Source organism: Melanotaenia boesemani, chromosome 3, assembly GCF_017639745.1.
Source record: "Melanotaenia boesemani isolate fMelBoe1 chromosome 3, fMelBoe1.pri, whole genome shotgun sequence".
Lineage (NCBI taxonomy): Eukaryota > Metazoa > Chordata > Actinopteri > Atheriniformes > Melanotaeniidae > Melanotaenia > Melanotaenia boesemani.
This window is the reverse complement of record NC_055684.1, coordinates 17,986,347-17,998,609: the sequence shown is the minus strand read 5'-3', so window position 1 is coordinate 17,998,609 and position 12,263 is coordinate 17,986,347. Positions and strand designations below refer to the sequence as shown.

At 40.1% G+C, this 12,263-nt stretch overlaps 1 protein-coding gene across 1 annotated transcript; it reads right to left on the bottom strand.

The window, feature by feature from the left end:
- Positions 1-7,781: 7,781 nt before the first annotated feature.
- On the bottom strand, positions 7,782-11,812 carry LOC121636952. Its single transcript, XM_041980820.1, has 8 exons — positions 11,743-11,812; positions 11,531-11,595; positions 11,126-11,197; positions 9,209-9,483; positions 8,900-9,090; positions 8,692-8,785; positions 8,132-8,331; positions 7,782-7,972 (listed from the first exon to the last, which is right to left on the bottom strand). The coding sequence occupies exons 1-8, from the start codon at positions 11,810-11,812 to the stop codon at positions 7,782-7,784; spliced, it is 1,158 nt and encodes a 385-aa protein (XP_041836754.1).
- Positions 11,813-12,263: the final 451 nt, after the last annotated feature.

Genomic DNA, 12,263 nt, shown 5'->3' with positions numbered 1-12,263 from the left:
CCATAGCCTACTGCACCGCTGTTCCTCCTTCCAAGTCTTCTTTTTTATTATATTGTTGTTTTATCATCTGAATATACTACAACAACACAGAGAAAATATATGAAAGTTTATTTTACGCTGGTATTTGCGCAGCAGAGTTTTCTGCCGCCGGATTTGTAGTCCAGGAACGGAGAACACAGCTGCTGCCAGGAAAGGTGGATTACATTTTGTTAAAGCACAGCAATCTCCGAGTAGCCTATTATAAATACCCTCTCAGTGGCAAAATAAAACACACTGGTCTGGTTTAGTCTTCACTCTGAAATGGTTCAGTCAGAGGAATATAAAGCTGTTTTAAAAATGTTGAGCAAGCTTAAAATAAACATTCATAGGCTATCGATGTGTTTTAGATTAACACAATGATAAAACAACAATAGGCTATAATAATGGAAAAGAAGACTTGAAAGCAGGAGCAGCGGTGCAGCATGGCAATGATGCGTTAATGGCTCAGGTCGCGGGTTAAACATCAGTCTGGTTCGGATTTAAATGGAATAAATACATTGGTGACGAGTCGGGTTCGGGAGTCATTCTAACGGGTTAGAGCAGGTATGCGTAGCAAAACGGAACCGTGCAGGACTCTGCTCTAAGCAGTTCGGACTTGGTTGACCTGGAACCATTTGACGATAAAATCTGGAGCCATCCTGCAACGCGCTCGCTTAGGCGTCCAGTTAAACCGTGTTTATTCAACCAGTCCCTACTTCATTGCATTCATTCTTTCCTCATAGCCTACGTGCACATTTTTTTCAAGATTGTTTATGTCAGTTTTGTTTTGGAAAATGAAAAAGGAGTCTTTGCGCAGAACTTATAACATTATTCTAATCTTACCACTTGCCTATTTTATTATTGTGTATTTTTGTAATAACATGTAAATTCACTGCATAGGAACCAACTAGTCTACTGAATTTTGTGTGACAACACTAACAGAACTGTTTTGACAATGCAACAATTACAAAACTGCGGCTCATTTACTTATCAATCCATAGTCAAAGTGGTGGTGGAGGAGCCTTGGAGATGGTAATTTTATGGAGCAAGTGCGAATGTTGAGGAATTTAGCCTTTGTTCAAGTTGTGGGCTGCATATATGCAGCCCACAACTTGGTATACCTTTCAGAATGATGATAAACAGAACAAGACACACCAAACCAGGAGCTACAGTAGTAGCGGTTTAAAAGTTCCCCTGTTTCCATGATGGGTCCTTGACTGGTTCTTGACTGGTCCTTGACTGGTCCTTGACTGATCCTTGGCCGATCCTTCACAGGTCTGTGGGGGTAATGTAATCCCCCGCAATGACGTCGTCAGCGAGGCTCTGCCCCTAAGCAGCCCAAGTAAAAAAACAGCTGCAATCCCTCTTTTGTCCACGGGGAGGAGCAGTGATTTGATCTTGCTGCTCTCTAAACAGTTTATAATGAGCTGTGTCGCTCATTTGTTGCATTTTTGCCAACATTTAAAAAATGATTTGATTTGAAAATGGCGTCAAATAAATGTATCAAAAAAGCCGACATGTGTAGCTAATGGTGTTATGAGGCAAAGCACAACCTCCTCAAGTCGGCTAAGTGGTGAATGTCACTAGCAGCGAGCTTTCTAAACATCCCGAGGAGCGCCGCCAGCGGTCATTTGACTGCAACGTAAGTTATTCACAGTGGGGGTTGATACAGCTGCTGCATAACTGAATATTGACAAAATCATAACGTAATATCGGCAGGTAAAAATAACATAATACTGATAATGTGTAAAGCAGGGATCACAAAAGTCCGGACCCAGCCCAACCTATATTCTGAATTAGGCCTCAAAGTGCTATTATCCTAAGTAGATAAGTAAATAAATGGTTTATACTGTGAAATGAAGTGTCCCTGGATTTTATTCATAGCGATCTAGTGATAAAACGTGATAAAACGTCATACAACTGTGTCTCAGCGGTGGGACAGCTGCCTGCCCGCTGTCTGAAGCAGGCACATGCGCAAAGGCTGGTAGGAATGACAGGAACCAGCAGCCTATCATCACACAGGGTTTGTGATCTTACAGCCAATCAGAAGCAGAGTAGGGCGGCCATTTATTACAACTCCATAGCCGTGATATACGACAGTTTGGCTGAGAAAGAGTCTCCCTGAGCGGCTCTGTGGAAGTTTAGACGTGCTAAACTGCTCGTAAATATTGATGTGTTTACTTTTCCAAACAAGTAAGCAGGTAAAACTATAGACAACAACTATATAATAAAAGTCCTAAAATACCAGGTTCAGCCGTTTAGTTTTTAATACACTATAAGCATGGTAGCGTGACTGGCGGTCATCAAAAGACCGCTGGCGACGCTTCCAGTGTTTAACACTAGAAAACCCAGAGATTTCTTATCCCTCTACCATGCCCAGAGTACAACCAAAAGGCTGCCCGGTTTGAAATTAACAATTCAATGGCCAACAATTAGCACCTTTACATTTGTAAACACAGCCATTACCTGCCGTTAGCTGTTCAAGCATACTCCTTGGGGGGAGGAGTGTGCTTGAAAAGAGCCTTGTGGACTGTGCTGTATAGTTTCACTCACCACAAACGGTATTTGTGCTTTTGACCATTTCTCACATTTTCATGTACCCTTTATTGAGCATTGCTCATGTGAGTTTTCATCGTCATCACACTATTGTACGCCCAGCTTGCTTTCAAGTGAGAGATTATCACGTTTCTGTTTCCACAAAGGCAAGAAGGAAAGCATAATCAAGTATTTCAAATGAGAGATAATTACATTCCTTTTGACCTGGGAACAGAAAAGCAAAATCAATTTAATGTTCCTCACTTCCTAATATGGTGCAACAAGGTTCACAGTCCTCAATGTTTTTAGTAAAAAAATAAATAAAAAAAAAACACCTTACTAACAGGGTGGAATGGAACATAACAGAGTGGAATAGAATATAACAGGGTGGAAAATATTTGTTCCCAATTCCAAATAAAAACGCTTCAATGGCCAGATGATCAGCAATGAATAAAGATATTTCTACAGTGATCCAGATTTTTTGTTTGTTGTTTTTTTTGTTTTACATTTTAGATTTTGTAAGAGATGGGTGTGTTTTAACAACAGCAGTTTTATCCGTGACTTTAATCGATAATTATTATCATTATCCAGTGTATAAAAATGTTGGTGTAAAAACGCCAAAGATAGATAAGCATGATGCTGAACTTCGTGGTCTTAGCTCCTGGTTTGGTGTGTCTTGTTCTGTTTATCATCATTCTGAAAGGTATACCAAGTTGTGGGCTGCATATATGCAGCCCACAACTTGAACAAAGGCTAAATTCCTCAACATTCGCACTTGCTCCATAAAATTACCATCTCCAAGGCTCCTCCACCACCACTTTGACTATGGATTGATAAGTAAATGAGCCGCAGTTTTGTAATTGTTGCATTGTCAAAACAGTTCTGTTAGTGTTGTCACACAAAATTCAGTAGACTAGTTGGTTCCTATGCAGTGAATTTACATGTTATTACAAAAATACACAATAATAAAATAGGCAAGTGGTAAGATTAGAATAATGTTATAAGTTCTGCGCAAAGACTCCTTTTTCATTTTCCAAAACAAAACTGACATAAACAATCTTGAAAAAAATGTGCACGTAGGCTATGAGGAAAGAATGAATGCAATGAAGTAGGGACTGGTTGAATAAACACGGTTTAACTGGACGCCTAAGCGAGCGCGTTGCAGGATGGCTCCAGATTTTATCGTCAAATGGTTCCAGGTCAACCAAGTCCGAACTGCTTAGAGCAGAGTCCTGCACGGTTCCGTTTTGCTACGCATACCTGCTCTAACCCGTTAGAATGACTCCCGAACCCGACTCGTCACCAATGTATTTATTCCATTTAAATCCGAACCAGACTGATGTTTAACCCGCGACCTGAGCCATTAACGCATCATTGCCATGCTGCACCGCTGCTCCTGCTTTCAAGTCTTCTTTTCCATTATTATAGCCTATTGTTGTTTTATCATTGTGTTAATCTAAAACACATCGATAGCCTATGAATGTTTATTTTAAGCTTGCTCAACATTTTTAAAACAGCTTTATATTCCTCTGACTGAACCATTTCAGAGTGAAGACTAAACCAGACCAGTGTGTTTTATTTTGCCACTGAGAGGGTATTTATAATAGGCTACTCGGAGATTGCTGTGCTTTAACAAAATGTAATCCACCTTTCCTGGCAGCAGCTGTGTTCTCCGTTCCTGGACTACAAATCCGGCGGCAGAAAACTCTGCTGCGCAAATACCAGCGTAAAATAAACTTTCATATATTTTCTCTGTGTTGTTGTAGTATATTCAGATGATAAAACAACAATATAATAAAAAAGAAGACTTGGAAGGAGGAACAGCGGTGCAGTAGGCTATGGCACACGTTAACGTTAAAAAGCACACTGCTTGTTGTAAATACTTGGTTTATGCTTTAAGAGGTAAATATTTTGGTTAACATGTTGAAGAAATATCGTTTCTTTTTTCATCTCTTGCTATGCTATTGAATTTGGCAACATTAACATGGAAATTCACTGCATTAGGACCGACTAGCCTACTGAATTTCTGGTAGCATGACAACACAAACTGGACTCGTTTGACCACTCTTACCCAATGTGCAACAATCACAAAACTGGGTCACTTGTTCAGCTGCCTCATTGCGGCTCATTTACGTATCAATCCACAGTCAAAGTGGTGGTGGAGGAGCCTAAGAGATGGTAATTTTCTGGAGCAAGTGCGAATGTTGAAGAAGGCGCATGTTCAAGTTGGGGGCTGCATACAGTACCTTTTGGAATGGTAATCAGAGCGTGTCGGGGAATAGCCCACCTGGAGGGGTGACGTAATCGGGATTCCCGGCGAGCAGGAAGTCGCAGCACAGCGAGTGTTGGATGTCCCCCCGCGATTAGACACATTGAAGTGGAAGAAATTATCTCCGATCCTGCGTGGGGCTTTTATCTGTCGCCCTGTCTTCTTATGGATGTGAAATAAATAATATGAGAATAAAATAACCCTTCCTAGCTACCTCAAACAGATTCTGTGTTGCTTGATCCAAATCTGATTTGTCTATGTTAATAATGCTAATATTAAAAGATTAATCAGTATGATAAATACATCCTATTGAGAATAGAGCTAGGGGCTGTGATCCAGTATTTGAAAGGTTTTATTAACCTACTAGCATTCATTTCTGAATAAAACAATTGGCAGCGCACAAGCATGTTACAATTTCACATTCCACGTCAAACGATGATTATGTATTAAGTTTTATGCATTTTTATGAATTGTGACTGGCCATCAGAGGTGCTTTGAGTGGCGCCTCTGCCGGTCAGTGTAAATTCAGATAAAATCTGACAGACTACGGGCGATGAGAAGTCTGTGAGAGAAGCGCCATCTTCTGGGTCTACCCTATATTACAAGGAATGGGTGGAGTTTGATTAAAACATCGACACTCCCAGGAGAAGGAGGGGGCCTCTCTGGCGGCTGGAAGTTGGAAGGCAGCTGGCTGGAACTGGAATGGAACTGGGCTGGAAGCCGGCAGGTATTCGGCTGGCTTTCAGCTTGGATGGGAACTTTTAAACCGCTACTACTGTAAGACCACGAAGTTCAGCATCATGCTTATCTATCTTTGGCGTTTTTACACCAACATTTTTATACACTGGATAATGATAATAATTATCGATTAAAGTCACGGATAAAACTGCTGTTGTTAAAACACACCCATCTCTTACAAAATCTAAAATGTAAAACAAAAAAAACAACAAACAAAAAATCTGGATCACTGTAGAAATATCTTTATTCATTGCTGATCATCTGGCCATTGAAGCGTTTTTATTTGGAATTGGGAACAAATATTTTCCACCCTGTTATATTCTATTCCACTCTGTTATGTTCCATTCCACCCTGTTAGTAAGGTGTTTTTTTTTTATTTATTTTTTTACTAAAAACATTGAGGACTGTGAACCTTGTTGCACCATATTAGGAAGTGAGGAACATTAAATTGATTTTGCTTTTCTGTTCCCAGGTCAAAAGGAATGTAATTATCTCTCATTTGAAATACTTGATTATGCTTTCCTTCTTGCCTTTGTGGAAACAGAAACGTGATAATCTCTCACTTGAAAGCAAGCTGGGCGTACAATAGTGTGATGACGATGAAAACTCACATGAGCAATGCTCAATAAAGGGTACATGAAAATGTGAGAAATGGTCAAAAGCACAAATACCGTTTGTGGTGAGTGAAACTATACAGCACAGTCCACAAGGCTCTTTTCAAGCACACTCCTCCCCCCAAGGAGTATGCTTGAACAGCTAACGGCAGGTAATGGCTGTGTTTACAAATGTAAAGGTGCTAATTGTTGGCCATTGAATTGTTAATTTCAAACCGGGCAGCCTTTTGGTTGTACTCTGGGCATGGTAGAGGGATAAGAAATCTCTGGGTTTTCTAGTGTTAAACACTGGAAGCGTCGCCAGCGGTCTTTTGATGACCGCCAGTCACGCTACCATGCTTATAGTGTATTAAAAACTAAACGGCTGAACCTGGTATTTTAGGACTTTTATTATATAGTTGTTGTCTATAGTTTTACCTGCTTACTTGTTTGGAAAAGTAAACACATCAATATTTACGAGCAGTTTAGCACGTCTAAACTTCCACAGAGCCGCTCAGGGAGACTCTTTCTCAGCCAAACTGTCGTATATCACGGCTATGGAGTTGTAATAAATGGCCGCCCTACTCTGCTTCTGATTGGCTGTAAGATCACAAACCCTGTGTGATGATAGGCTGCTGGTTCCTGTCATTCCTACCAGCCTTTGCGCATGTGCCTGCTTCAGACAGCGGGCAGGCAGCTGTCCCACCGCTGAGACACAGTTGTATGACGTTTTATCACGTTTTATCACTAGATCGCTATGAATAAAATCCAGGGACACTTCATTTCACAGTATAAACCATTTATTTACTTATCTACTTAGGATAATAGCACTTTGAGGCCTAATTCAGAATATAGGTTGGGCTGGGTCCGGACTTTTGTGATCCCTGCTTTACACATTATCAGTATTATGTTATTTTTACCTGCCGATATTACGTTATGATTTTGTCAATATTCAGTTATGCAGCAGCTGTATCAACCCCCACTGTGAATAACTTACGTTGCAGTCAAATGACCGCTGGCGGCGCTCCTCGGGATGTTTAGAAAGCTCGCTGCTAGTGACATTCACCACTTAGCCGACTTGAGGAGGTTGTGCTTTGCCTCATAACACCATTAGCTACACATGTCGGCTTTTTTGATACATTTATTTGACGCCATTTTCAAATCAAATCATTTTTTAAATGTTGGCAAAAATGCAACAAATGAGCGACACAGCTCATTATAAACTGTTTAGAGAGCAGCAAGATCAAATCACTGCTCCTCCCCGTGGACAAAAGAGGGATTGCAGCTGTTTTTTTACTTGGGCTGCTTAGGGGCAGAGCCTCGCTGACGACGTCATTGCGGGGGATTACATTACCCCCACAGACCTGTGAAGGATCGGCCAAGGATCAGTCAAGGACCAGTCAAGGACCAGTCAAGAACCAGTCAAGGACCCATCATGGAAACAGGGGAACTTTTAAACCGCTACTACTGTATTAACATATATTAACAAATAGTGCAAATATGAGGAACTTTGGCTCTTGCAACACTGAAACATGAGTTTGCCAAAATAAAATATTATGAAGCTACACAAGCATTTTTAAAACTGAACAATGAAGAACTGCATGAGATCAACTGCATACTGTACAGTTTTACCAGCACAGTATGTTTTCCAGGGCAGCAAGTGCATCAGACAGTCCAGTGAGTTTTTGTGTATTGATTTCAAAATCACCCGCTCGGCATTTTGGGCAAAATGCAGAATTTTTCTGCCATTCTTCAATGCAGCTCCTGCAGCCGACAATGCTATGGCAACACAATGAAACCATGGGTTCAACCAGTGGACCTGCAAATTTGAATCAGAGAATAATTGTAAAAATCAAAAACACAGTAATTGCTTAAGTGGTTACATTATCATTGGTGTCTGGGTCTATTTCCTTCATGAACATGGCTAGATGAGTTGCATTGACATCTGCCTATAGAAGACAAAACTTTTTTTATTTACCCTTGCAGACAATACAGGTGAACGCATCTTTCACAGCAGCTGTTTCAGCCTCTGTCAAGGACACTGTTGTTCTTCGGTTGCAACTTGCCAGGTTTGTCAGCTCTTTGATTGTAGTTGACACCTCCCGAAGACCCTCTGCTGCCAGGACCACCTCTTCAATTGTATCAAACACTGTATCCAGGCCATTATCATCTCGCCGACTGAAAAAACAGGCAAAATATACATGTTATAACCTACTTTGTTTCAACAGAATCCTGTAGCCTGTTGTCCTGGTGCCTGTCATATTTCAAAACTTCTACATGCAACTACTCCACCATTGCAACTTCCACTGGTCTGTCAAACTAATTCATACACAATGCTTAATCAAAGTCTATCCATTAATGTAGTCATAGTGAGCCTAACTCATGTAATGGAAATTCCAGAGACTTAAATGGCCTATATTGGTAAAAAAAAAAAATTCTCACAAAGACAGTCCTCTTCACTTGTTGATTGAAGAAAATATCCATACAAATATACCATTATGATGACTGACATAATAATTGCTAATCAAGTTTACAAACCTCAGTCTCCTCTTTTTGCTTCCTTGTAACTGCTGCAAATCTCTTTCCTTCACAGCACAAACCTTCCTTGCATTTTGCTTCCAAAACACAGATCCTGAAAAGAAAATAGTTCATTTAGAAGTACATAAAGTATACAGTTTTTCAGAAAAAGTTGCAGTTTTGTTAAAACCAGAGGGTTATAAATATTCATAATTATTTATTAATTCACCTCTGGTTCCCTCTGTGTCCAAGATCTGGTTTCCCTGCCCATCGGTAAGGATGAACGAGTCCTCTTGTTCTAGGGCATCATTTACCTTACTTGTTATTCCCATGACGTTCGCCTCAAATTCTGAGAATCGAACTGTCAGGGTTTTGCTTGTTTCCAATCTGCCATCCACAAGATCAGCAATGAAGATGGTCCTGAAGACAAAAATAATTTTGAAATCCGTTCTTGTAATACAGCCAGAACATATCAAATTCACAGCAATTGTGACAACAGACAGACATATTAGCCTGATGTGTTAAAGTATTTGTTCACCTTTGAAATGTCTTAGCCATGGGTGCTCTTGGAGAGGGCCTTGCAGTTGAAGCTGAGGTATGACCTGAGACCCCAGCAGCACTTGCTGGTCGGCGGAAGGAGAAGTGGGTAGGGAATGGTCCAAACACACTAGCTTGCTCCCCCACATAGTCACTCTCTCCATGCACTTCATAATGTCCCCTTACTGTAAGGTCAACAGTTCTGAATTGACCCTGATTTTCAGGGAATATGGCCATATTGTTATCATCGGTGATGTAGACGCTGGAGTTTTGTACCTTTGAAAAAGTAGAGCGAGAGGTTCATGCAAAATGTATGCTAGGTTACATTTTGTGGTTAAAACTGGAGTACAATTTCACAGAAAAGGTTCTTTGTGAAAATATATACCTGGAAAATCCTGCAAATTTTTTCGGTAGTCATGTCCTCCTCCTTTAGGGTAACACGCTTCGCTCCCCGAAACAACACATAACTCTCCATTACCTCCATGGCTGATTGGGCTGATGGCTCCTGGCTGCTAGTCAGATCGATAGGTTGTTTTGGCTAGCAATGTTTGCTAACGTACATTTCAAAGCTTCCGGGGCACGTAAACCTGACACATTAAATTTTAAAATCAAATCCAGTCCTGTGGCCCGGTTTTTCATTTCGTATTTTTCTAAAAAAGTCTAAAATTTAAATATTAAAAACCATGCAATTTTTCTTTTTTTGTGTTAGATTTAAAAACGAAAAACAAAATAATCCATAATGTTTTCATTTTTTTTATTTTTGAGTGACAAAAAAAAATAGAAAGAACGAATGATACACGGATTCTGCAGCCTTGATGTTTTGCCTTGTGCCTTCCAACAAATCACAACATACCTTTTCATAATAAGCATCATGTTGTGGAAGTTCAACAGACAAAACATACATGTATACATGATGTACGTATTTAAAAAGAAATTGTTACATAGAAAATGTATCATTTGTTCATTTTTTATGTGCAAAATAAAGATCTCATCACCTTAAGCTTTGTGTGCATTATGGAATCTATCAGTAGAAAGGTGAAAGAGTAATCCGTCACTGGAGGGTTGGTTGTGACTGACTTATGGTCTAGAATTATGAGGAGATACAGTCACACAAAATTAGCAGTATATAAGGGTTAAAATGTTGTAAGGGGTGGTGAAATGTTTACAGGTGTGTACTTTTCTACAGTCATTTAGCAGACTTTTTTTTTTTTTATCCAAAGAGACTTTTATAAGTGTCCACAAGTATTTGATGCTGAACCTTCGTTAAACATGGTGAACTTCATCCTGTGATATGCTGCATTTTAAAAGTTGATTAACTGCAATGTAATCGCACCCCAGGATAAGACTTAAAATGTAGTGAACAAAGATGGATTATTAAATATTTCATAGCTATTAATGGTTAATAACTACTTAATATTTTTATTAGCTAACATTTCATAGATGTGGCCAAACCATATCTGACAAAAATACTTCAGACTCTTTACAAAGTCATTTATTTTTTTATAGTAAATACAGCCATGCAGAATTAACTATTTACATGTGAGTATAAGATGATGCATATCACTTTGGCTTTTCCAGCCATCCTGTCCAGTACACCCAGTGACCCTCTATCACAGATCTCTGCTGGCTTCAGCTCTGTCCGTACAGCTGCTCGCTCTGTGCCTGTTCCTGGAAGACATGTTGAAGCGTGCATCGCTTTGCCTCTGCTGTTCAGCATCTAACAGCTTGTCCTGCACAGTAGCCAGAAGAGTGTCGGCCCTTTTTCTATTTCATGGAAAAACAGGAAGGGTGGAGACAGATACTTAACACACAGCAACTATAATAAACTACAATAACTGCTATTGAATTGTAATATAAAAACTCAACAAGATGCCTGTACAATGCAATAGGATGTTTTTTGTTTTTTGTTTTTTTTTACTAGGTCTAGGGTGGTAGAGGGTACTGGCAGCTGGCTGGTGCTGGCTGATGGTGGCTGATGCTGGTTTAGTTGCTGAAAAGATAAACATTTTAGAAGAAAAAAAACAAGTTATAAACAAGAAGGATGCTAATAAAGTTATAATGTATAGTGTAAAATTCTCAATCGTCCAGGAGTGCACACGTTAATAGCTGTCATCTTAAATGAAATAAAAAAATAAGTTTAAGTTCCATTGAAATGACTGAGTCTGCCATTACAATCAGTTCTGTGTGGCTCTATCAGTTCGCCCTTTTCCATTTAAACCAGTATCTATATATAAGCATACATGCCCTGTTTACATTTGACTTTTGTTATCTCTGTTAAATCAAGAACAGATACTTTGATGTGCGTTAAAGCTGTTTTATTTACCTGATCGATGTGGCAAGGGCTGCTGGTGGCAGCAGGAGCATCCGAGATGCTGTTTGACTCCGTCTCTGATGAAGTAAACATGGATCAGAACCATAGTATATACACAAAAGATGGAAAACGTGAAGTAGATCAGCTCAGCTATTTGGGTGGTGTCTGAGAACAACTCATAGGTCTGTACAGAAGCTTTAATGCTTCTTGTCCTGTTTACCAACCTTCAAACTCCTCTGAGTGCGATGTTTTCACTGCGGATGATCGCCTCCAGAAACCGCACACAGGGGTCATTTGCTGCAGCGTTGCCTAAGTAGGCATGTCGGTGGTCCAAGGTGTCAAATCATTTACTGGTTTTTCAGTTCGTCCCACACCAGTTGCTGTGGTCCTTAATTTATTTGTAGTCTTGTGTGAGTTTTCTCCATGCACTGCTTCTCGTTATGATAAATCCCCTCATTCTCTGACTGAGAACTGATCGTCTCGGATATTTTTATATTCCGCTACGAACCTTCAAAACCTCTGAAAATCCTCTGTGGGGTAGACCATCAGAAGAGCTTTGACCTCCTCATCGGTCTATTTATTGCATGCTCTGTTGTTGTTGTCCGTATGTGCAACCATGTTTTTTAAATGCGGCGAGGCCACAAGATGCGGAAATCTGGCAAGGGGCGTAGCTACCAGTCACGAAACACCTACGTCATGAGGGTTCCTATAGAACCCCGAAAAGGCCCTGCCTTGGAGTAGGAGC

Coding starts and splice junctions, on each gene's coding strand:
- LOC121636952 (XM_041980820.1), bottom strand. CDS start 11,812: ATGACCCCTGTGTGCGGTTTCTGGAGGCGATCATCCGCAGTGAAAACA. Junction 9,484..11,125: donor CCTCTACCACCCTAGACCTA/GTAAAAAAAAAC, acceptor ACTTTTTCAAAG/GTACAAAACTCCAGCGTCTA. Junction 9,091..9,208: donor ATGGCTAAGACATTTCAAAG/GTGAACAAATAC, acceptor TTTTGTCTTCAG/GACCATCTTCATTGCTGATC.